Below are 26,679 nucleotides of genomic sequence, written 5' to 3'. Positions count from 1 at the left end.
TGTTAAATTATGGAGTTATGGCTAATAAAAGATTTTGCCTGAAATTTAGCAACTTTGCTAACATGAAGCCATCGAAAAACTACAGGTTTCCAACAATGACTTGAACGTTTCCATTTATTTTGTTGTTAGTGATCTGATGAATGTCGCAGATGTGTTTCTGCAATACTTTTCCAGAGAAGGAAAGGTGCAATTTCGTGAAATTTTTAATTTATTAACTACTTGGCCCAATTTGTCTTTTAAATTCCAGACAATTGCACAAGGTTTTCAACAGAAGTTGTAGAGAATTTAATTTTCGGAAAATGATGGTAATAACGTTGGCAGAAACTGTATGAACGTGTCAGATATTCTGCTTTTATTAACACCATAGCATATGTGAATTTATGTTAAACAAGAAAAAAACAAATCTTCGTGTTAAGGAAGTCATACGGTGGATATACAATTTCACAATACATTTACAATAAATGTTCAAAAATGTCTCCACCGAGTTCAATGCATTTAGCTGTACATGTATGAACAGATTTTGTTGCTCGTTTCAGGTTTGCAGGGTTGTTCTTAATTTCGTCCATGGCATTCATAGTGTGAGCAAAGTAATGCCTCACATGTATTGACTTTGTCCTCATAAACTGAACAATACAGAAGAGTAACTCGTTTCAAGGTTAGAAAAACGACTGAAACAACTCACTAAAGGTTGCCAACAATGACTTGAACGTTTCTACATTCTTAATGGAAAGTAAACAAATTTACTTGTATAATAATAATAATCTTTGCTTCTCTGGATGTTCCGGAATACTACTGCAGATACACATCTGGGACAAGTTTTATTAGATTCATCAGACCAACAACAACAAGATAAATGGAAATCGTGCTTTACTTTAACCTCGTACAGTTTTGCGATGGCTTCATACTAGCAAAGTTGCTAAATGTTAGGCAAAATCTTTTATTAGCCGTAACTCTGTAACTAAACATTTGCGGACCTATGTTTAAATGAACTTTTTTCTCTATTTTTACTTGTAGAGTGACATATTAAAATATTTGTCTATCTTCGTGAATTACCCTATAACTGCACAAAGAGGGGTACATGCAATGAATACAAGACTAAATTTTCTGTACTGTTTTTATTTAAGAAAAACATGAAAAAACAATTAGTAAAACTTTATTAACTTTGCTGATAAGTTTGTTGTACTGGTAGTTTCATGTTAGCATCTCTACAATCTCCTGGTGGCCGCACTTACTGGCGACGTATAGCGGCGTGTCCCCATCTCCATCGCGGGCCCCCTTGTCGGCCCCTGCCTCCAGCAGCCGAGACACCACCTCTGTGTGGCCATACTGTGCGGCCAAGAGCAGAGGCGTGCTCTGCCAGTTGTTTCTGGCGTCCACCTCAGCCCCACTGCTCAGCAGACACACCACAGCCTGCAGACATCCCTTCCGTGCTGCCCAATGAAGGGCAGTGTCCCTCCTGAATGAGTCCCTCGCTCTCACATCTGCACCAGCCGCGAGCAGCGCCCGCAGCCTGCTGATTGCCCCTTCCTTAGCCGCATCAATCAGCTCCCTGCCCTTCTGCTCTGCGGTAAGGCCCCTGCAAAATACCGAGGAGTTCTCACACATTTCTCCAAATACACTCGTCTAATGAAGAAAACTGTCATAGAAGAGCAGTTCCAAAAATGGAGAAACATACTATTTAGAAGGAAATTATTTACTCGAAATAACACACACACACACACACACACACAGATAACGACACACACACTTTAGCTTATGTTCTTATTTCTTTCTTTTATGCGTCTGAAGGCAACAACACATCTGCAGGTTAGAAGAGTAAATTAGCATTTTACAATTTCCATTGCGGTAGGGTCCACAGCTGCGATGAATTTTTTGAATGATTTCTTGAAGCCTACATCTGCCATTCTCCTTATTTCCTGTACGATTGTACAATTTCAGCCTTAAACCATTTTCAAGTATCTAAACCAGAAGTTTCATACATTGGATACATTATTGACACTTATGATTTTGATGTAGCAGCAAGTCATATCTGTAGATATACTAGGCGCATTATATCTTACTTTATGGCTGATTTTTAGTAACAGATTATGCCATATACGTCGTTGCTGCTATGACATCATGTTGTGCTGTGTCAAAACGCACGGGTTACGTTCGCCTTTACAACTGATGAGCATCTCTCCTGATAAATGACTAATAACATCTGGTCCTTACTATAAATATATGTGTACGATGTATTAAGCGGGACAAAACATGTTATAGGTGATCCGAGAGCGCCGACGAAGAAAAAAAAAGAAAAAAAAGACAACAAGTGGTGAGTGCACAGGACTTCAAAAAAAAAGTGTTTCAGACTGTTCGGAGCACTATGGGACTTAACTTCTGAGGTCATCAGTCCCCTAGAACTTAGAACTACTTAAACCTAACTAACGTAAGGACATCACACACATCCATGCCCGAGGCAGGATTCGAATCTGGGACCGTAGCGGTCGCGCAGTTCCAGACTGTAGCGCATGAAAACGGGACTTCAGCGATGCAACAACTCACAATCTCGCCATCGCTGGGTGCAGAGATGCTGCCTGGGCGATGCGCAGCAGCCGGCCGCTGTCGTAGACAACCGACAGCATCAACGATTAATTAATTAATTGTCAAAAGTTGGCGTGGCACTGCGTATTTGTTCGTGTAAGTGGTTCCTATTGTATGACGTAAGAAGGTAGTTAGTTCCCGAGTAGACCTCTTACCGACTAAGTTAATATATCGGGGTACGTCTATGTCGGATAAGATACCGACCCATTGCGTGGTGTGTTGAGGCATAGCAGTTAGTGTTTAGGGCTTGGAAGAGGGAAAGAAGTTTTGCTGGTAGAACCAATATCTTATTTTTGGTGCACTTCTCGGAGGCAGCGTGGATACTTTGTCTTTTAGGCCTCTGTTCATATACGTGGCTGTGACGGTAGTTTCCTCTCAAAGCTCAACTACGGAATGTACGTAGACTCTGTGTGATTTTATAAATAGTCGCGGATGAGACACTGGTTTTGGCGAATTTATGTGCTAGGGCGATCGATTTATTATTGTCCTGTGAATATTTCGGTAGTGAGGAATAGTTTTCTGAGATAGATACAGCGTGAGCCGCGTTAGAGAGAAGGAGATCTGCGGTTGGTGAGTTTTTGGGAATCGTTGGAGCCGATATCCTGTCCATGGTGTACGATTAGTGGTCGCTGCTCGCCCAGAGGTAATTGGGTTGTTAGCTGCTTTGTTGGAGTGATCTGGTAGTGATTGGTGTGTGTCGAGAAGGGAAAGCCTCGAACACATTTTTGTTGTTCTTGTTTAAATACCACAAGCATACAGAAGACCTAAAATTGGCTCGTATAGATTCGAACTGTTTCAATGTAATATGATAGATCGCACCAGCAGTTGAGTTGATAAGCGACGAGGATAAAAGGAACCATTAACAAGCTACAACTAAACGAAAACTTTGTTAGTCAAAGTGACAAGTGGCCTATTTCAATATAGGGACGCGTTTAGCTAACGCCTGGAGAGGCTCGGAATTGTGTTAAATTGTTACTTAAGGTCTCTTAACTGCTGCTCGATATTGTTCGTCAGTGTCATTGGAATGTTTTAGCGTGTCTATTCGTGGTGTAATAGTGTCACTGTACGATTACGACGTTGTGTATAGTATAAGTGCTGTTTATTACTAAAACATTTGAGTCTGTCGTCTCGTCAATGTTTATGATTGATGCTGCAGTATTAATTATCCGAGCGTTGATCTGTCTTCAGTTCGTCTTTTGAGAGAGCAACTACGGTATGAGCTAGACTCCGAGTATTTGCCAGGCGTTCCTCTACGACTAGAATCTTCTGAAAACTAATAGCGATCCACAGACATAACATCGACTGTAAAATTAGAACTGTACCAAATTTCTGCTGTAGTGGTCGATTGGTTCGCTCAAGCAATTTTGCGCGGCAGGAAGCCATACGTCAGTGGCATAGCGACGTTGGTACAGTACGATCCGTTATCGTTGTGAGTTCAATCTGGAGTACCGCCAGTTGGCTCGTTACAATGTTTTGCTCATAAATTAGTTTGAGGTGTTCACGCTATTTTAGGAACACGTTAATTTCGATCAGTTTACTGGACTCTCATTGTTCTCAGTACTATTTCATTTGAATACTGTGATAAATGCGATATGTAAGATCTTTGTGCCAACTGTTCAAAAATGACGTGCTCCTACAGTAACAGAACAAATAATTGCAAGTTATTTTAAAGAAATTACATACAGTAATATTTACACTAATGATGAACGATAATTAAATATAACTGAGAACAAAAAACATATGCAGGTTAAGTAGCAAGTTTCTGTAAACTAATTATAATCTTCCTAGGGATAAGTACGTTATGTATAAGAGATGTGCAACAACTGCTCGAAATTAACGTGCTCCTAAAATAGCGTGAACACCTCGAACTAATTTATAAGCATAACATGATGTCAGGTGAGCAACGACGTAAATGACATAATCTATTACTAAAAAATCTTCCATAAGTAAGTTATAATGCGCCTAGTATATCTACAGATATGACTTGTTCCTGCATCAAAATCGCAAGTGTCACTAATGTATCCAATGTATGAAACTTCACTTTTAGATACTTGAAAATGGTCTAAGGCCGAAATTTTACAGTCGTACAGGAAATAAACAAAATGGCAGCTGAAGGGTCCTATAAATCATTCAGAAAATTAGTATTTCACACTTCTCTAGATTACCATTTGGACTACTGCTCTGACTAAATCTTAGCTTCTTGAACAAACTGTGGTCCTCTCGCTGATGATGTGTGTGCTGAGAAATGCACTTTGTCAATTATACCGGTGTGTGACAGCCTCACTGCATGAGCAAAGCAGACAAGCCTGCTACAAACTGTGTGTAGCTTTTGCTCAAGAGTAAAAGGTAACAAAGTCTTTTATAAACTAAAGACATTACAGAACAAATTCATTCTGTTATTCTGCCAAGTGAGATATTACAACTAATAAACATAATAGCCACCAATCGGTCTCACACAAAAACACTCACACACACACACACACACACACAAACACACACACTTTTTCTGAAAATATAATGTACAAATAGGGCTGTTAATGTTGCTGTTTCGATGAAAATCTTTCTTTTCATATACACCAGTCGGATTCAGTGTTCTGTCATTTCTATGAAAATGCTTCTTAGTCTTTCCTATTTAATGACGAGACAGGTAATTTCTCCTGGGACCAATAGTTCTTTGCTGTTTTGCACTTACCATCAATCTAATTCATTCTGTTATTCTGCCAAGTGAGATATTACAACTGATAAACATAATAGCCACCAATCGGTCTCACACAAAAACACACACACAAACACATACACTTTTTCTGAAAATACAATGTACAAATAGGGCTGTTAATGTTGCTGTTTCGATGAAAATCTTTCTTTTCATATACACCAGTCGGATTAAGTGTTCTGTCATTTCTATGAAAATGCTTCTTAGTCTTTCCTATTTAATGACGAGACAGGTAATTTGTCCTGGGACCAATAGTTCTTTGCTGTTTTGCACTTACCATCAATCTAATGTTTTAGAAGTTTCTGATTCCCTATAGACGCTTTAATTCCCTACATTTTTATGTTTGCTTCTTTCTTCATTACCTTTTTTGCTAACCAAAGATTGTGACTGTACTGTGTCATTTTGTCTACCCTCAGATGACTTTACTGTTCCCTTTCTTAAAGCTACTCATTTCAGTTCTATTTTATTCCTTTCTCCATTTCAGGCAATAATTTCCAAATAATCTTTATGAAACCTTCAACAGACTCCAGTCCTTTTAAATAATTCAGGACTTAGGTCATTAATTTCCTAGTTTTCTGAAGTTTCGCCATTTTTAATCTGTAGTTCATGAACTATAAATTAAGTTCAAACTGCATATCTGTCCCTGGAAATAATTTCCAGTTCATACACTGCTTTCGAAATCTTTTGACTTACTATTATGCCATAATGTGAAATCTCCTGCTGTCTCCATATGTCTTTTACGTTTAGAACCTCGTTTCCTTATTTTTAAACCAAATCTTAGCAATGATGAAGTTGTATTGTGCAAAAAAATATTTTACTCTTTTCTTGCCTGAACTGTTTACTATGAACTTCCATACTAGGTAAGTCCAGACAATTATCTTGATAAAAGACTTGTCAACATTTAAATTTATGTTTGTTGTAAATAAATTACTCTTTCTGGGATATGCTTTTCCTTCTACTGCCACTTTGCATTTTATAACCTCCCTACTTCAGCTGTCGATGGTTATTTTCTTATTCAAATACTACTCATGATCATAAGAGCAAAATGTGACACCTAAATTACACCTGAAGCCAGCATAAATATTCTGAAATATGTCAATCCATTTGATGCTGGTTTCAGTTAATATTATTAATTGGGTATTCTTGTGACATCAGAATATGTGGTGCAATCATTGGAGAGTTCATGAAGAATTAATCTTAACATTTTAAGCGTTTAAGAACGTATGAGCGTGTACACAGTGTGTAATGAGATAGTAAATCAAATATTGAATTTTTTGATGTGGCTATCCAATAGATCATTGGTTCAATATGGATGCCTGTCACGTGTACATTTTCAGTGAAATAAATAAACATGAACATTATTTTGTGAATTTAACGAGCCTGAGATACTACACAGCTCTTTTCCAAGAGCTAGCGAACCTAGACTAGAGTGTGGAAACAAATTTATAGCCGAATAACACTCAAGACATCGCAATTTATGGATTTGAATACTGCAGCTACTTTTTCTGGTTTTCCTTTATTACGCTACATTGCTCTTTGCCCTACATCAGAGATCAGATTTGTGGTACATACTGAGGAATGTGAGCATTAGTAGAGGAAGCTTAAGTCAGCCTGCTATGCCCCATGCTTTTATGCACAGACCTAAAGGCTACACCACTTCAGTTGCTTCTTTTCTGTTCACAATACTCATGTTGAGTCTCTTACCATCATTCATTTGATTCCACAACTCCCTACCCCATCCGTTATTTAGGTTTCGCAACGCTTTCTCCAACACATTGTCTCCATTGTGTGGAGCTTTCCTTTTGTTTCCTTTGACAGGATTCACAATTCTGCCATAGTTAGCACAGCAATTTCCACAAAGCTTATGTAAATCGCTTTTTTGTAACATTGGAGATTTTGGCATTTTCTGCCTACTAAATTTTTATAATGCTTGTCAACATTATGATAATATTGTGGGTATGTAAGATGATTTCAGGCTATCACTTATGTAGTTTGTCACCATCTACAAAGCCTGTGACGCTTCCATTATCTGGGTTGATTCAACAAATGTGCAGTAAACACGTTTTGTAGCCCGCATACAATGTACCCCTGTTCCAATATGCTGTTTGCTGTCCTCATCAGGCAGGCTGTACAGCAACATCAAGGGAATTTTAAGGCATGTTGAAATGATTGTACCAGATCGAGTGTAACATACCATCAAGGGAGAAAAATTAGAGTCTTTCCAAGCATGGGTACCACTCCACAAAATCCTTTTGCGTAAATATAAGAAGCTGCTCTGGGGGTGACATGTGCAATACTTTTGCTACCAGCTTCTGTAGCCTGTACAGGAACGTTGACAATAATGTATGACAGATCATGCCTCAAAGGAAGGCAATCCAGACTATCTTTTATTGCTGGTCGAGTTGTGAAAGCTGTGAATCAATACCGGTATGCAGAACTGTCTGTCATTTACCGGACACTGCTAAAGTGTGTTTGTGAACTTTCATTGAGCGTATCATACAATGTTAAAATTATATTTTGTAACAGAATAACATACGCCTATCAGTAAAATTGCTCATACAATAATATTTTGTGCCATTAATTACAGCTTAAGTAAACAAAACCTAAGTGAGCAGTTTGCTTACATAGCTGGCTTTTTTACATAGGGAGAACAATGGACCCTGAGGATACGCAGTCCCACTACTCAAGAGAACTGTAAGCAGTTCTTAAAGCACAACTATGCAGGTACAAACCTGATATATTCCCCAATCTACGATAGAAAAGATTGTGGAACCCTACGTAGATTAACTCCTTAACTGTGGACGATTTTCCGATTTTTCCATACAAAAGAGTGGAACATTTTATTAGATAATGAGAATGATTATAATTATAGTAATGTAACAAGAAAAGCAAAAACTTACTTTGAGTTGATTCTTAACTGACATTGAGAGTAAATATAGTGGGAAAACTGAAAGTCGCGTTCAACGTTATAAAAGCAGAACAAACATACTGATAAATATTCTGAGTCTTGTATATCTCAAAGCAAGGTCCCACACACAAGCTCGGGAATGAAACTGCTGCCACATGAAGGTATATGTGTGGTATGTGAGCGGGACTGTATACCGTGAAAACCGAGGCACCCGCGGTTTCAGACGATAAAATAGCAGTTCCAAAGCGCAGACAGAGCCGAAATTACGTCCGACGCGATATTCGCGGGTCTCGCGAAATTCCCCAGAAACAGCTGAAAGGAAAAGTCCACGTCGGCCGCAGCTGGAGGGCTGAGGTACAGAGGTGTTAGTGTATCACGTTATCAGAGTCTTCATCCACTTTCCATTATAAGTTCTTTTACTGAATCTCTGAACGAAATGAGTTATCACATTTTGTCACATTGATTCATGTAAATCAATTCCTCAGACTCCAAGATGTTACTGCCAACCAATAGTTGGTCTTCACTGAAACAGATGGTTCATGCAGAGAATTCCAGTTGTCTGAGTGTGGCAGTCCTTCCTGAATGTACCCAAGACGGCACACAGAATTCAACTAATCTTCAGGTATTTAAATGTATTTTCCTGACATAGAAGCAAACAAGTTCAGTCCAGTTACTGGAAAATTTCATGTCGCAACCGCACCCAACAGGAAAATTTTCTGTTGCACAAAAAAGATTTTGTCAGAACATTTCAGATATCGGGGCATTATGTCGACTATGCTTTATGTACGCTATGTTTTAGCGAATCCATACTTTTAAATATGCACGAAACGCACTCAGACCTATAATAGTGTACACCTAACTCCATGTGCACACTTAAAGTAAAAAGGAGGGAAAACACACACACACACAAGCTCCACCAACTGTAGAGTGTGAGTGTATACTAATATTTCATGCTGCTTTCTATAGTAGCATTATAAATACTCCTGTCAAGCAAACATTGGCTTCCTGAACAGATTGTCTGCCTCACGGCGCTAATATATATACTAAGAAATAAGAAAGTGTCACTTGTGTCAGAAAACCTCTCTTTACTCATCCTAGCAGAGAATATCTGTATTCTCATACGGCAAACTGTGTGCTACAAGAGTTAAATAATAAAATGTGGCAGCTTCTCTACGAAGGAAAAATCAAATAAAAACAATATTGTTTTCCAATTCTGACAAGATAGATGTTCCAGCTGGTAAACGTACTATTCCTTTTGCATATACTTAGTTCAATTTTCTGTGAATATTAGAAGCGTATGGAGATGCCAATGCGACTGTTACAGTTTAAAATAAGTCCATGCAAAGAGACGAAAAATTAATGATCTAATAAACACTTTATATAGGTATTCAAAAATAATCTTAACATGCTGATAATTTATATGAAAAGCTACCTATTGCATCCTATCGAATGGCAAGGTAGAAAACGTGAGTTTTGAACAACTCCACTGTTTTCAACAGCCTGCAAGTTGTTTTGAATCCCACAGTGCTTTACTAGGTGTGGCCATGGTGGAAGTGGTGGGCCTTTGCCTCCCTCTGGTGAGTTGATTGGTTCACACAGACCCACAATCTGACATGGAATAGTAGCAATGCTGATGTTTCATTTCGAAATGGCCAGACGTTAGAACTTGTAAGGACTGTGTGTCTGAATCAATCCCTGATGTGTGGAATCCGAGACTTTACCAAGGAGTAACCAAGCTGCTTCATGTACAGTATGTGTCTATCTTTCAGACTGTTGTAACGGCAATGCACTGGTAGAGTTCAGTGACGTTTTAGTCGCTTACTTTACCATATACTCTCATCACTAAAGTGCATATTTTCTTGAACCTGCTCATTAATTAGCAACTGTTTCTCGCCACACCACTCCCTGTTGAAGTACTCTTTGCCCCATTCCGACACATGTTTAGGATGGCAAAGTTACTGGAAGTCTACACTCCATATCCTGGGACATACGTATGAGCACTTCAGTGCTTAAGGAATTTTTAACTGTTCAGACGATAATCACAAGATGCAGAGGTATACTTAGTTAACGCCTGGAGACAGGGTTAGATTACACCTAGATTATAGGACAATGAATAGAGGCTCCACAATTAGATATTGTATTGTAACATGTAATATCCAGAAACATCTAAGTGTAAATAAGTGGGATACTGAAGTGCCAAGGAATATGACATGCTATTTAAATTATCTGACATTGTAGATAAAGCAATAATGAAGAACACATTAGGCAGATAATTTCAGCATGAGTGGATTTCTTAAATAAAAAACGAACCACAGAAGTTGAATAGGCAGTTGAATAAAACGAACTCTGAAGAAATATTGGTGAACGGAAAGAACACTTGAATTGATTGACGAAAGAAGGAAGAACAAAAAAATTGAAGAAAGATAGGAATATAGCATTACACATCACTAAGGAGTGAAATCAATAGGAAGTTCAAGGACATAAAGTAAAATATCTGCAGGAGAAATTAGAGGAAAACGATAAGGAAATGGTCATTGGAAGGACAGTTTCAGCACACAGAGAAGTTTAATTGCTAGATCACCAACATTGAGAACGCTGCCATTCAACACCGACGAGAAAGCGATGGGTGGGAAAAGTATTTTGAAATCCTCTAAGGGAGAGGAACCACTAGGTACATAATACATTAGGACATGGAACTCGAATATAAAAACATAGAAGATTCAATATTAGACCCAGAGTTCAACAATATTTGGAAAACTTGTGAACAAACCAGGTGGAATAGTAAGATAATATACCTTCAGAATTTCTTAAATCATTGGGGGAAGTGGCAACCAAACGATTATTCAAGATAGTATGTAGATTCTACGAGACTACAGACATACCATCATACTTTCAGCAAAATATCCTTCAGATATTCCGGAAGCGAGAAAATGCATGTGAGTGCGAGAACTTTTGTTCAGTCAACTTAGCAGCTCATGCATCAAAGTTGCTGAAAGGATAATGTACAGAGGAATGGAAGGGAAATGAGGATCTGTTACAGTTTAGATTTAGGAAAAGTGAAGCTACCAGAGAGGGATTTCTGAATTTGCAGTAGATAATGGAAGCAAGTACAATAAAAATCAAGAAATTAATTTAATCTACCACTAAAAAACATCTGACAATGTAAAAATGGAGCAAGTTGTTTGAAATTCTCAAAAACTGGGTATGAGGCATGGGGAAAGGAAGGTGATATAATGCATATACAATAATCAGAAGGTAACAACAATAGCAGAAGAAAGAGCTGTCTAGATTAAAAAACGTATAACTCAAGAATGCAGTCCCCTCCTCAGCTGTTCCAACTGAATATCAAAGAATCAATGGCGGAGATAAAGGTAATGTCAAGAGCAGGATTAAAATTCAGGCTGAAAGGATTTCATTGATAGGTACATTTGACAAAATTGCTATCCTCAGCGAAAGTGAGAAAGAACTTTGGGCTGCTGAATAGAATGGACAGTCTAATGGGCACATAAATTAGATTTATAAGCAAAAGAAGGAACATAGTAACAGAAATAAGAGTTGGTATTATCTTATGATCAAGATAGGGGAGTACAAAGTAGGCGAAGTGAAGGAATTCTGCTGCAGTGGAAAAATAATTGTGCATGGTGTAAAAAGCAAAGTAGTTGAAGAATACAAACTAGCACAGACAAAGAGGGCATTCCTCGCCAAATTATGGTACTGGTGTAAAACATAGGCTTTGATTTGGGAAAGATATATCGTGTAATGTATATTTGGAGCACAGGATTGTACGAAAATGAATCGTGGATTGTGGGAAAACAGCAGCAGTAGGGAATCGAAGTGTTCCAAATAAGGTGCCATAGAAGGATGTTGAAATTAAGGTGAAATTGCAAGAAAAGAAAGGAGGGTCTTACTGTAGAGTCGGTGAGGGTAGGAGTATAAGAAAAATCCTGACAAGTACTAGAGACAGTTTGGTTCGACATAGATGAAGAAATCATTGAACTGTCGTGATACTGCAGGTAGCTACAGAGAATAAAAACTGTAGGAGAAGACAAAGACTGAAATATGTGCATGAAATAACCCACGACTTTGGGTGCAAGTGCTACTGGGAGGTAAAGAGGTTGTCACAGGAGAGGAAGTTGTGGAGAGTCACATCAGACCTGTCAGAAGCCTGTATCCCCACACTTTACGGAAAAAAAGAAACAAAACTGGGAAGCACAGAAGGGGAGCTCAGAACTGTTAATCTATTATTGAAATAGCCACAAACGTCATCTATAAGATTTTGCTTTGCATGTGTATGTTTGCTGGAACTCATTTACCCATTCTACAGCGATATGAACAGGCCACTCCACGTCCTGAGGAGCTCATACAGAACAGCCATTCTCCACTATGAGTTCTTCTGTTTTACTTCTTGAACACTGTACTTCTTGTTACCAGCCACAATTTAACCAGAGCTCTAGAATTATTTCTGCTCTCTCATTCATACTACATACCCCACATTGTAACATAGCACAGTCCTTAAATTCTCTCCTACTACAGCATTTCCATACCTCATGATTGTTATATCGTCATCTTGTTTTACATATTTAGTTACCAGTTCAGTGCTGTCGTATACTTACTCTCCCTACATCTTCATTTTCTGTATGTGACACTGAATTATGTTCCTGAACTATTGCTGGCATTGATTTGCTGATTATGATGAGGATAAAGCTATCACTGAGCTGTTTGAAATAACTTACTCTCTGACGTACCCTCCTATTCACAATAAACCATTCTCCCATAATACCATTTTCTGGGGCTGTTGATACGACACCACATTTGTGTGATCAGATATCCAAATCATCATTCCATTTCGCTTTGCTGATTCCTACTACATTTAGATTGAGCCTGAAGCGGCTGTTTCATACAAGAGCTTTTCGTGCAGTGCATGACTGCATGTAACCAGTCGTCGATTCACAGACCGCCAGTCACGAGTCGTCTCTGATCATGAGCAGAACTCACCTTTGCCAAAATAAGGATGTCCTCGTTTATCTCAACCCAGGAGTCCAAAGCTTTGACCTGAGCCAACCAAAGTGTTCATTTCAGTTCCATCATGCTTTGTAAGACAAGGCACCATTTTCTCGACCTCTGCTTGGATCAGAATGCCTTCGGAAGTAGTATTTCAGACATTTGTCTTGTGTGAGATATGAGCGCTTTCAGCCAGCTATCTTTGGTGTAATGGTGAGACCGCAGCGAGAGACAAGCACTTCAGTTGACTTCATATTATTATATACTTTGGATGTATGATGATTTTCAAATTAGGGAAAACTGTGTCTGTTTCCTGCTGTATTTTACATGTAGATTTCACATTCAGATTGCTTGGTCTTTGTTCTCATTTTGAATTGCTTCAGAAAATGTGGTGATTAGGATCTATCTCTGTGCTAGGAGGCTGTAAGTTCAAGTGACAGAAACAGCTTTCCCCAGTCGCAATTACATTTTCACGCAATTTTTAACTTTTTTTCTAATTCTGAGACGTAGTTAAGCAGGGATGTTAGATAATCCGACTCTATACTTGTTCATGGACATAATGGTGAAACTGTATATTTGATCTGCTTGTAAACTGAATTGGGTTCCTGATATGTTTTGCCTTCACAAAGTCATTACCTAACACCTTGTTTTCTGAAACTACCAATTACACCATGTGTATCTGCATCCATGAAACTTCCTGGCAGATTAAAACTGTGTGGCAGACTGGGACTCGAACTCTGGACCTTGGAAGCAGAGAGGACGGGTTGTGAGTCGTGCTTGGTTAGCTCAGCCGGTTAGAGCACTTGCCTGTGAACGCCAAAGGTCCCGAGTCTCGGCGTGGCACACAGTTTTAATCTGCCAGGAACTTTCATATCAATGCACACTCTGCTGCAGAGTGAAAATCTCACTGTGGAAACATCAGCCTCCACGTTTAAACCTTTACACATGGTTTCATGGGGAAACGAGTTTCTTATCTTGCGCTTACGTAAACTGCGTTCATAACCTTGAATGAAAACTCATGGGCAGTTTGAAAGGCAGAGGCAGCTTACTAGTATTTACAATACATTTACTTTTTAGATTTTCTAGGTAATTTGTGTGTGTGAGTGAGTAGTGAGGGAACCCACCGCAGACGGGAGACGACGTCGTCATCAGGCGGTGCAGTGCTGCTGTGCTGGGCAGCCGTGGGCGGCGAAGCTGCAGCAGGAGTCTGGCTGTGGGGCTTGCGATGGGTGTCTGCAGTGGTGGTGGTGGGCCTGCTGTCGGCAGGAGCTGGCGAGCTGCACACACATAGAGGAACAGAGGTGGAGTGTGGCCAGGCGTGTTCACGTGAGGACCTGGAGGCAGCTCACTTCAGGCAGCGCTGCTGAGGGGTTGTCCACACATACACTATGTCAACAAAAGTGTCCGGACACCTGGCTGAAAATGACGTACAAGTTCGTTGCGACCTCCGTTGGTGATGCTGAAATTCAATGTGGTGTTGGTCCGCTCTTGGCCTTGATGACAGCTTCCACTCTCACAGGCATACGTTCAATCAGGTATCCCATTATTCACCAAGTGCTGCGCTGAGGAGAGGTATCGATGTGGGTCAGTGAGGCCTGGCCCAAAGTTGGCGTTCCAAAACATCCCAAAGGTGTTCTGCAGGATTCAGGCCAGAACTTTCTGCACGCCAGTCCATTACAGGGTTGACTGTCATGTAACCACCCCGCCACAGGCCCTTCATTATGAACAGGTGATCGATCATGTTGAGAGACCCAGCTGCCATCCCCAAATTCAAAAGTGGGAAGCAAGAAGGTGCTTAACATGAATGTAGCCCTGTGCTGTGATAGTGCCACGCAAAACAACAAGGGGTGCAAGGCCCCTCTATGAAAAACACGACCACTTCATAACACCACCGCCTCCGAATTTTACTGTTGGCGCTACACACACTGGCAGATGACATTCGCCATACCCACACCCTGCCATCAGATCGTCACATTGTGTACCGTGATTCGTCACTCCAAACAACGTTCTTCCACTGTTCAATCGTCCAATGTTTACGTTCCTTACACCAAGCGATGCGTCGTTTGGCATTTACTGGCGTGATGTGTGGCTTATGAGCAGTCACTCGACCATGAAATCGATGTTTTGTCACCTCTGGCCTAACTGTCATAGTACTTGCTGTGGATCCTGATGCTGTTTGGAATTCCTGTGTGATGGTCTGGATAGATGTCTGCCTATTACACATTACTACCCTCTTCGACTGTTGGCGGCCTCTGTCAATGAACAGAGGTGGTAGGCCTGTACGCTTTAGTGCTGTATGTATCCCTTCACGTTTCCACTTCACAATCACATCGGAAACAGTGGACCTAGGGATGTTTAGGAGTGTGGAAATCTTACGTACAGACGTATGACACATAATCACTGATCACGTTCGAAGTCTGTGAGTTCTGTGGAGTGCCACATTCTGCTCTCTCATGATGTCTAATGACTGTTGAGGCCGCTGATATGGAGTGCGTGGCAGTAGGTGGCAGCACAATGCACCTAATACGGAAAACCAATGTTTTTGGGGGTGTCCGGATACTTTTGATCACATAGTATATACAGCAAGTAAAACACACACTCACAATGCCAATAGTTCTCAGTCATTATGAACAACTTACCAGTGACCTAACCAGATTCAGTTGCTTCTCTCAAGTCCTCCTTAGCAGCACTGTACCAAAGAAAATCCAGTACAAACCTACTGGCTGACTGTTATGCTAAACTTAACTAGAGAATTAATGGATGGAGCAGCTCAAGTACATCACAACAGCAACAATTGCAGAGGACTCAGGAATGAAGTAAACTGGCTGCAACATAATGTATATTCACTTGACCTGATACTATGATCATGAGACGATATTCAAAGCGTTTGTAATTCGTGCATGAAGGACTCGACTTTGGGATGTATAGGGGATAAACAGGAGGACAGCATGTCTTGAATTGAACACAGAAGGATATTCAGGAGCAAACAGTGTAGGGAACTCAAAACTAGGACTTCATGATAGAAAGGAGCTACCACATGAGGAAATTTAACTGCTACTGAAAGTACTATTTTAGATACAAATTATAGCCAGTAAATACATAGCCAGGTATTTGAAAATGAGCACCCACACTTTGTAAGCATGTCAGATCATGGAGTGGTTAGTCAGCTATGAAATTTCTCACTGAGGAGAACACAAAGACTAATGTCTGGCATTATGGTTACCCATTACGGATATTTTGGAACCCATGACAGTTAATTGAATGTAAATACATAAAACTGCTACCAGTCACTTTTTTTAACAGTTATTTATTATTCCTTGAACCGGTTTTTGGACCTGTTCAGTTTCATCTTCAGATGGTTTTCTGGAAGTTACATCACTCTTTCTACCATAATGCTGGATGCTGGCTCTGTGATAGATATGGAACACAGTTTAATGTAACATGATGAGTAATGTTTATCTGTGGATATGGATGGAAAATTTTAGTTTTATTCTTACTGTGACAGTATGGGCAGCTTTTTTCTGTTAGCATCCCTCTCTCTGCTTCCATTTTGATGGCCAGTTGGTACATCACTCTACACATTTCTACACAATCTGTATACATTTACACTGTGATAGCGAAACTTTGCCAGCATCCAGCATGTGCTATACAACTGTTGCATGTTACAGAGATAGGCATATTTTGCTCACAGATGTTATTTATTATTGTTTGCTTGTATTAAAGTCGATATATGGGCAAATACTTTAATCAGACTGGCGTTAACATGAGGGTTCAAAATAAATAAATAAATAAATAAATGGATTACTACAAGAAGAAACTTCAAGTGATCTGACGTCTTATTTCTATTCGTATATTAACATATAATACAGTCAGGTTGTGAGCAAATACTTTAATCAAGATTGGCATTAACATGAATGCCCAGGAATAAAATAATCCAGAGTTACAGTATTTGAAATGAGATGCAGCTGTTTGTATAGCCATGAAATTTTTACTTAAATTTAAAAGAATAACAAAATTTCAAATGAACTACTGACTTATTTCTGTTCCCACATGAACATCTTGAATATTAGTAAGGGTAGATTCTGTTTATTTTAGCTAAAGCTAATACATATAAAAGTTATAGTACCTGTAATTTAAAACCAAGAACAAGGTTCAAATGAACTGTTGACTGATTTCTGTTCTTACTTCAATGTGAAGTACAATATTAGTAAAAGTAGATTCTGTTTATTTCAGCTAGAGGCAATACATATAAAAGATATATTATTTGTATTGAACTGCAGCTGTTTATATGACCATGGGCTTTAAATTTAAAACAAGTACAAAGTTTCAAATGAACTGCTGACTTATTCCTGTTTCTGCATTAAACCATCTGGAATATTGTCTGGAAACTGAATATTATTCCCTGTATAGTGAATTGATGTAAAATGTTATATAGCACTGGACTGGCTTGTATTCTCTTAGTGTCCAATCCAGAATTATGACAGGGTCGATTTCATGAGGGGGCTCTGCTTCAAGCTGCTTCAAGCACTACTTAACCAAGGTTCGTTTGTAATATACTTGTGACTGAAAAATATTTGTGTGAGTGATCTGGTGTAATCATAGAGCTTTACAATGAAGCAAATAACGATGGATAGGTAGAACTGGAAAACGGAAAGTATTGTTTCAAGCACTCTGCCACATCATACCTCACAAAAGCAGTGGTCTTTTATTGCAGTAACCGATTGTGATATCGACGTGCCAGATGACATATATACAAGGTGTTCGGAGATTCCAGTTACAAGCTTCTAGGACATGTGGAGGGAAGTGAGTATATGATATTTTCAATAAGAATCCGTGTTCAGAAATGTCCTACAATGAGGCTACAGAGCGTCAAAGTTATTGCCACTGGCCTCTGTAAATATATGTGTATACACGGTGATAGCGTGATGATGTTACAAAGTTTATAGGATGATGGAAAAGGATAGATGTATCAATTTGAGGTGAGGGTACCTGTACCAGAAACGAAAGAGTTGAGAGTTACAAGGGAAAACTGTGCTGATACCTCTGACACTGGAATACACATACTGGTACTGTTGCTGCTAAGATTGTAGGGTAGGCAACTTGCAGGGGCAGTAGTCTGGATCAGAACAACGAAAAAAGTGTCCAGTAATAATGGGCTCAAAGTTGCATGCTGGAGGAGCTATGAGCTTCTATTGAAACAGTGCTTGTAGCTCTTAAGGTATACATTTTATAAGCCATATTCGCTACACATTGTTTTCGTTCTTCGGTCCATATAACCATCTCTCAAAGCTCCCTACTCTACAATCTTCCTAACTTGAGTACCAGTACATGTACTCCACTATCGGTTAGTTCGTTTCTGGTTATGGGACCCCTATCTCAACTTGATATATTTACCCATCTACATACATACATTTAAAGTCACTGGCGCCTATAATTTTGACGCTATGTAGCATCGTTGGATGAGGTCTCTGAACATTGGCTCGTATTCAAATTATTAAGCACTAACTCCCCTCTAAAGGTCCTAACATATTGTAATAGGAATTTCCAGACACCCTGTATGTGGGGCGTTTTTTTAAACTTGAGATAACTAAATATCTCGCAACATGCATCATACAATAAAATAAAGTTTTGGGTCAAAAGTTAATCTCTCTATGTGTTGCAGTGGGATGCCTCCTAACCACCCCACCTGCTTGAGTGGGGCTAACTTTACATTTTCATAGGAAACTCCCAATTGTTACTGACTTTGGATACCACACCAAAAAATTATGTAAGGTTTACTCAAACCATGGTTTCCCAGTTGTAGCAGATGGCAGTGTAATCGACATATACCAAGTGCGTCTGTTTTTACAATTAGGAACAGATACATTTGATGTACGATACGTGAATGCCATCCTCTGACCGATAGTGCAACCATATCGGCAGAATATTGGCGGAGCATTCGTCTTCGTGGACGACACTTCGCGCTCTCATCGTGCACATCTTGTGAATGACTTCCTTCAGGATAACGACATCACTCGACTAGAGTGGCCAGCATGTTCTCTAGACATGAACCCTGTCAAACAAGCCTGGGATGGATTGCAAAGGTCTGTTTATGGACGACGTGACCCACCAACCACTCTGAGGCATCTACGCTGAATCGCCATTGAGGAGTGAGACAATCTGTACCAACAGTGCCTTGATGAACTTTAGGACAGTATGCCGCAACGATTACAGGCATGCATCACTGCAAGAGGAGTGCTGCTGTATACTAGAGGTACTGGTGTGTACAGCACTCTGGACCACCACCTATGAAGTTCTCGCTGTATGATGATACAACTTGCAATGTATGGTTTTCATGAGCAATAAAAAGTGCGGAAATGATGTTTATGTTGATCTCTATTCCAATTTTCTGTACAGGTTCCGGATCTCTCGGAAATGAGGTGAAACAAAACTTTTATGATGTGTGTCTGAGCAATCCACAAGCAACTTCTTTATTTGTCAAAGAAGATTCGCCTCATAGCACAAGAGCAACTTAGGAAACGCTGTTAGAAACATCACAGTTAACAAAAACTAGCTTTGGATGCACATAAATATACAGATCTGTGAGAATATGTAAACATCTTGTCTGCACTTACCTACGTTCTACAGATGGTTCAGCAATTAGTCTAGTGAACTCGACGAAATCGTGTGGGTGGTTGACCACAGCGTCCGCCCATCCCTGCGTCGCCATCACCTGCTGCGTGTGGGCCTTTACGAAGGAAACGGCAGCCTGCCTGAGGCCGGGGCAGGCGTGTCTAATCGCGAGCACAGCTGCGGCCACTGCCGTCTCCACCCCCAGCCCTGCAGCCACCTGCTGCTCGCAAGATGCTTTCAGATCCGTCACTCCGTATTTGTCGGCGGCAGCGAGCAGCTGGGGAGCCATGCCAGGTAGCTTAGGGGGCTGTAGGGTGTAGAGATACGACAGCAGCTGCCGTAGCACCGGGCCCTCCACGTCAGGGATGGTGATTTTGCCGCTGCTGGCCTCCACCGTATCGTGGCTGAACATGGCAGCAAACACGGGGCTCCTGGCTACCAGGACAGCCCTGTGTGCCAGTAACCGTGTGTCGCCAGCCACCAATTTCACTGTGGCGTCGTCCCCATCGTCCAACAGGGAACTCAAGTCCATGGCTGTGGTCTCCTGAACGTCCTTAACTGCTTCCATGATGATTCTGGGTGATTCTGAAACACGGCGTCACTGAGCAGTCCCTTGACCTTACACACCACCACAATACTGTATGATCCACACACAGACCTGTGTCGAGCTGCAGTTAGTAAAAACTATCCCTCAAATATCAATTGCAACACCAGGATACCCTTGTGGAAATCCTTAGTAAGACCATTTAAATGATGTCCTATTTGTTTCTTTCGTTTGTTCAAAGATCGCCAGGAGGGATGGAGATCTCACTTCCCTAATTTCTTTCTGGACTGCACTGTTACTTCATCAGGAATCCATTAGAAACAGAGATCCACCATAATACTGATAAGACCAGAGAGTATTATAATAGTACAGGGTGATAACAATTAAACATTCGCTACTTGAGCCAGTATAGATGCGGAAGAAACTGGTACAGGCATGCGTATTCAAGTATAGACATATGTAAACAGACAGAATACAGCACTGTGGTCCACTACGCCTATATAAAAATGGTTCAAATGGCTCTGAGCACTATGGGACTTAACTTCTGAGGTCATCAGTCCCCTAGAACTTACAACTACTTAAACCTAACTAACCTAAGGACATCACACACATCCATGCCCAAGGCAGGATTCGAACCTGCGACCGTAGCGGTCGCGTGGTTCCAGACTCTAGCGCCTAGAACCGCTCGGTCACCCCAGCTGGCCGCCTATTTAAGATAACAAGTGTCTGGTGCAGTTGTTAGATCGGCTACTGCAGCTACAATGACAGATTATGGAGATTTAAGGGTGTTTGAATGTGTTGTTACAGTTGGTGTACGAGCGGTGGGACACAGCATCTCCAAGGTAGCGATGAAGTGGGATTTTCTTGTATGAACATTTCACGAGTGTACCGTGAACATCAGGAATTCAGTGAAACATCAAATCACCGACATCGCTGCAGCCTGAAAAACATCCTCCATGAATGGGACCAGTGATGACTGAAGAGAATCGTTCGATGTGACGGAAGTGCGACCCCTGCACAAACTGCTGCAGATTTCAGTGCTAGACTGTCAAAAAATGTTGGGTCCAAATGAAATATTATCAATCATCGATATGGGCTTTCGTGGCCGAAGTCCTCCCTGTGTACCGTTGATGGACTTCACAACACCTTTACACCTCGTCTGGGTCCGTCAACACCAACACTGGACTGTTGATGATCGGAAACATGTTGCCTGGCTGGACGAGTCTCGTTTCAAATTGTATGGAGCGGATGGACGTGTACGGGTATGGAGACAACGCCAAGAATCCATGGACCCTGCATGACAGCAGGGCATTGTTCAAGCTGGTGGAGTCTCTGTAATGGTACTGGGCATGTGCAGTTGGAATGATATGGAACCTGATACGTCTAGATAAGACTCTGATGGGTGACATGTATGTAAGCATCCTGTCTCAACACCTGCATGCATTCATGTCAGTTGTGCATTCCAACAGACTCGGGCAATTCCAACAGGACAAGGCGACACCCCACACGTCCATAATTGCTACAGAGTGGCTCCAGGAGCTCTCTTGTGAGTTTAAACACTGCGGCTGGCCACCAAACTCTCCATACATGAACATTATTGTGCATACCTGGGATACCTCGTGTTGTTCAGAAGAGACCTCCACCCCTCATACTCCTACAGATTTATGGAGAGCCCTGCAGGATTCATGACATCAGTTCCCTCCAGCACTACTTCCGACATTCTGCACATCATAGAGGAATGTATGGAAATTAATTTAAAAATGTATGCAACTACTGTAGATATGCAGAAAGCATTTGATGAAATACAGTGGCAAAATCTACTTAAAGACGAATTAACTTTCACATTGTGTGTTGCTGCCAAGTAGCATAGCTTGATGAAACAGGTACTGTGTAGACAAAGAACTGCAACAGTATAGTAGAGAAGGTAACAAAGAAATGCCCAATGATACAAAAAAGTGCTTCTATTATTCACAGATAACAGTTACGTTGAAGGTACCAGGAACAATGCCAGTGCCTTGGAAATTACAAAAAGGAGGACTTGGTTCTTAATAGGGTGTGTGATCACCACATATGGCAACATAAGCTCTGCAACGTATTCCCATACTGGCCACTAGATTGGGGAGGGGCTATGTAAATTAAAGGAGGAAGGGGGAGGGAGGAAATGAAAATGACTATTGATATCAGCTGCCTCAAGACTTTGTGCAACATCAGTGGCAACGATTGAAAATGTGTGCCAGACTGGGATTCGAACCCGGGACCTCCTGCTTACTAGGCAATTGCATTGACCACTGTGCCATCCAGACACAGTGTTTATCGCAGTTGTGCAGGCTGTCTCGTCACGCTTCTTGGCCGACCTACATTCCCACCTAGCGCCACCTATCTGCAGTGTCTGTGCGCATCCTCCATGATCACTACTTTGAGATTCCCACAGGAGGTTGGATGTAACTGTGCATCAGCACTGAATGTGGTGAATACACTGCCCATGAAGGTTAATTAACTATATGGATGTGTGATTTTTTGGACATGTCTGAAGGAACAGACACCACATATTGATATAATGTGGGAGGAGTGCTTGTGGTACGACATTCCACTCCTCTACCCGCGTGGCTGGCAACTGCTGGCTGGCCATTGCTACAATATGTCTTTCCAATGCCTCACACATGTATTCAATGCAATTTAAATTGGGGAAAAGGACAGATATGTCCATCACTGAATATCCTCTCGTTCCGAGAGCTTCTCCATCTACACTGTTTGATGCAGTTGTGTATTGTCATCCATAAAATGAAGGCAGGACCGAATGCACCCCTGGAAAGACACACGTGGAGAAGGAGAACAATGACACAATAACACCGACCAATCAGTGTACCCTGTTCAAAGATATGCTGGTCAGTACATACAAGCAACGTTATCCCTCTCCACACCAAAACGCCTGAACCATGAACATGATAATGTTACATGTTCACACTTCTCGCCATGTAAGTGTGAATATGCAGACTAAATCTACTGTCATCAGAGAAGAGCGCGTGCCTACTCTCCTCATGGGTCCAGTGCTTATGCTCTTGGCACCATCAGAAACGGTGTGGCCAATGTAATGGTACCAACGGAACAGAATGCACTGGTTGTCAGTCAAGGAGACCAACCCATGCAGTTGCTGTGCTACTGCGGAGTGTGGGATTGTCTGCCTTGCAGTGCTTTTAAGTGTGTTTGCAACAGCAGTCACTGTTAGCTTGAGTCTCTTCTTGCATGTTGCACAATGTAGTGGTCATCTGAAGTGGTAGTTGACCACAGTTGGCCACCTCGTCTCTCTCGGACAGCAATGCCTGTGGTTTGGAATGCTCTCTATGCACTTGAAACAACGCTGTGCACAGTACCAAATTCTTGAGCTACAGTCGTCACACTTTATCCTTTTTTCTAGTTACCCAACGATCCTTCCCTGAGTGAAGTAAATCAGACATTCCCTCTGGTCCATCTCTGACAACGCTTCCCAGTGTGAAGTAATCCAAATATTGCCTCCAGTCAATTCTGTAACGAAGGACATGACCACCACCACCACCACCACAGTGCACCGTAACCAATTGATAATTGGCACACATTGTATATTCCTGTTCCTTCAACATCCCCATTTGGGCTGCTGGTGTCACGATGGCCTCACTCTGTGTTAATGTCCAGCTTTCTATGCATTATCATGGGACCTCTGGCAACATACCTCTGCACTTTCATTCATTTCGATGGAGTATTAATTTGTTATATTACTTTATCCACCTCACCCTTAAGTTTTGCAGAACAGTTTAGCTTGAGGTAGTGTACTGTGAAGAAAGTAGAAATGAAGCACAGACACCAACAAAACTTTATAAAAACTAGACAGACGTTATTGGTTTGCACTCTACATAGGCAGATGTACGCTGCATAGATAGGAGAGATATGTTGATACACAGGTGTCCACAGAGATTAATCAAGGGTGGGGCAAGAGTGTAAAATTTCCATTTTTGATATGATGAGTTTGTCACTCTACAAAAAGTAAATTTCATAGGTGACATGAAAACTTAATATATCTTAATGAACTGATGGTAATGCTCACAATATAGAAATTAAATCTCTCTATTTCAGATTTCTGAGAGGGGGAGGGTGACTAATGCCCTCTGTTGCCTACCTCTCTTACGGACGGGTTTCTGAAGTCAAGCTGAACAAGATCTTGAATTCATGTTAAACAAAAGGAATAAGGTTATCTGCAAAAAAAATGAGTCTGAATGACAGAGCACAGTTTGTGATGAAGGAGGACAAAAGAATATTGCTTACATGTATGTGACAATCTAGTGGAGAAAGGTGACTCATTTACTTATTTACGTATCTAAGACGTCAGGTATGGAAGAAGCAAAGACCAGACAAGCAGCTGAATTGCTCAAGGAAGCAGTTGTTTCAATAGAAAAAGAAGATATTAACGTCTTAAAGTAACCGCCTCAAACGACTAGTTGTTGTTGTTGTTTTCAGTCCTGAGACTGGTTTGATGCAGCTCTCCATGCTACTCTATCCTGTGCAAGCTTCTTCATCTCCCAGTACTTACTGCAACCTACATCCTTCTGAATCTGCTTAGTGTATTCATCTCTTGGTCTTCCTCTACGATTTTTGCCCTCCACGCTGCCCTCCAATACTAAATTGGTGATCCTCAGAACATGTCCTACCAACCGATCCCTTCTTCTAGTCAGGTTGTGCCACAAATTGCTCCTCTCCTCAATTCTGTTCAATACCTCCTCATTAGTCATGTGATCTACCCATCTAATCTTCAGCATTCTTCTGTAGCACCACATTTCAAAAGCTTGTATTCTCTTCTTGTCCAAACTATTTATCATCCATGTTTCACTTCCATACATGGCTACACTCCATACAAATACTTTCAGAAACGACTTCCTGACACTTAAATCTATACTCGATGTTAACAAATTTCTCTTCTTCAGAAACGCTTTCCTTGCCATTGCCAGTCTACATTTTATACCCTCTCTACTTCGACCATCATCAGTTATTTTGCTCCCCAAATAGCAAAACTCCTTTACCACTTTAAGTGTCTCATTTCCTAATCTAATTCCCTCTGCATCACCTGATCTAATTCGTCTACATTCCATTACCATCGCTTTGCTTTTGTTGTTCATCTTCCATCCTCCTTTCACGACACTGTCCATTCCGTTCAACTGCTCTTCCAAGTCCTTTGCTGTCTCTGACAGAATTACAATGTCATCGGCGAACCTCAACGTTTTTATTTCTTCTCCATGGATTTTAATACCTACTCCGAATTTTTATTTTGTTTCCTTTACTGCTTGCTCAATATACAGATTGAATAACATCGGGGAGAGGCTACAACCCTGTCTCACTCCCTTCCCAACCACTGCTTCCATTTCATGCCCCTCGACTCTTATAACTGCCATCTGGTTTCTGTACAAATTGTAAATAGCCTTTCGCTCCCTGTATTTTACCCCTGCCACCTTCAGAATTTGAAAGAGAGTATTCCAGTCAACATTGTCGAAAGCTTTCTCTAAGTCTACAAATGCTAGAAACGTAGGTTTGCCTTTCCTTAATCTATTTTCTAAGATAAGTCGTAGGATCAGTATTGCCTCACGTGAAACGATAGCTTTCTGAAAGTGTGGCCTGGACTTTGGGGCTGAAGAAAGGAGAAGACTGAATTTTTTTGAGGTCTGTTGTTACGAGTGGATCCTGAAAATCACATAGCCTCATAAGATAACAAGTTATGTCCTTACAAGAGTGGGAGATAAGGAGAGTATAAGAAATACTACTGTAAAGCAAAGGTCAGATTCTTTAAGGATAGAAACTGAAGGAATGAAATACAATTTGGGACTTAAAACCGGGTCCCGTATTTACTAGCCATTACACCTTTCAATGCTTCCGCTTCTTTCACTATCGAGGATAAAGTTGAGACCCATATATGTCCAGAAAAACGCAGTTCCATCAGATCAAAACATCAGATTGTTGGTTACCTACTGAAACATGATGAGATCCAAAACCGAATCATAAATGGATATGTCAATGAAAAAAATAGAAGAACACGACAACTGAAAGACATCGATCGTAACACATGGGAGTGAAGAAGAAGGAAGAAAGACATGAAGACAAGATCTTCTGCCAACCCATCCTAGAACTGACCACTGAAGAAAAAGTTCTTGCAAACACTCTAGAGCAGGCATCTAAGTAACTGGTATTGCAGTATCTTATCTCTCAATTCCCTGTATCAACTTTACCTATCGTATGTCAGTATTTCAGATTAGCTCAGTCATATCACTTTAACAGTGATAGTCTGTACGTTTCTAACAGTCA

The 26,679-nt window shown here is 40.8% G+C and overlaps 1 protein-coding gene and 1 non-coding gene across 3 annotated transcripts in view; both read right to left on the bottom strand.

Moving 5' to 3' along the window:
- Positions 1 to 1,096: 1,096 nt before the first annotated feature.
- Positions 1,097 to 26,679, bottom strand: part of LOC126213568 (ankyrin repeat domain-containing protein 17-like) — a 40,389-nt gene continuing 14,806 nt past the window's right edge. Inside the window, exons 2-4 of one of the 2 annotated variants that reach the window (XM_049941414.1) lie at positions 19,817 to 20,399; positions 14,327 to 14,479; positions 1,097 to 1,576 (exon numbers count right to left, since the gene is read on the bottom strand). In XM_049941414.1, coding sequence (XP_049797371.1) covers positions 1,192 to 1,576; positions 14,327 to 14,479; positions 19,817 to 20,382 — 1,104 coding nt within the window. In that variant the 5' untranslated portion in view covers positions 20,383 to 20,399 and the 3' untranslated portion in view covers positions 1,097 to 1,191. The remainder of the gene's footprint in view (positions 1,577 to 14,326; positions 14,480 to 19,816; positions 20,400 to 26,679) is intronic. The other variant, XM_049941415.1, reaches the window with a different exon arrangement.
- Positions 22,588 to 22,661, bottom strand: Trnat-agu (transfer RNA threonine (anticodon AGU)). Its single transcript has one exon. It is a non-coding gene; the product is annotated as a tRNA-Thr (tRNA).

This window comes from Schistocerca nitens, chromosome 11, assembly GCF_023898315.1.
Source record: "Schistocerca nitens isolate TAMUIC-IGC-003100 chromosome 11, iqSchNite1.1, whole genome shotgun sequence".
Lineage (NCBI taxonomy): Eukaryota > Metazoa > Arthropoda > Insecta > Orthoptera > Acrididae > Schistocerca > Schistocerca nitens.
Note: the sequence above shows the minus strand (reverse complement) of the source record. Positions and strands in the feature narration are given on the sequence as shown.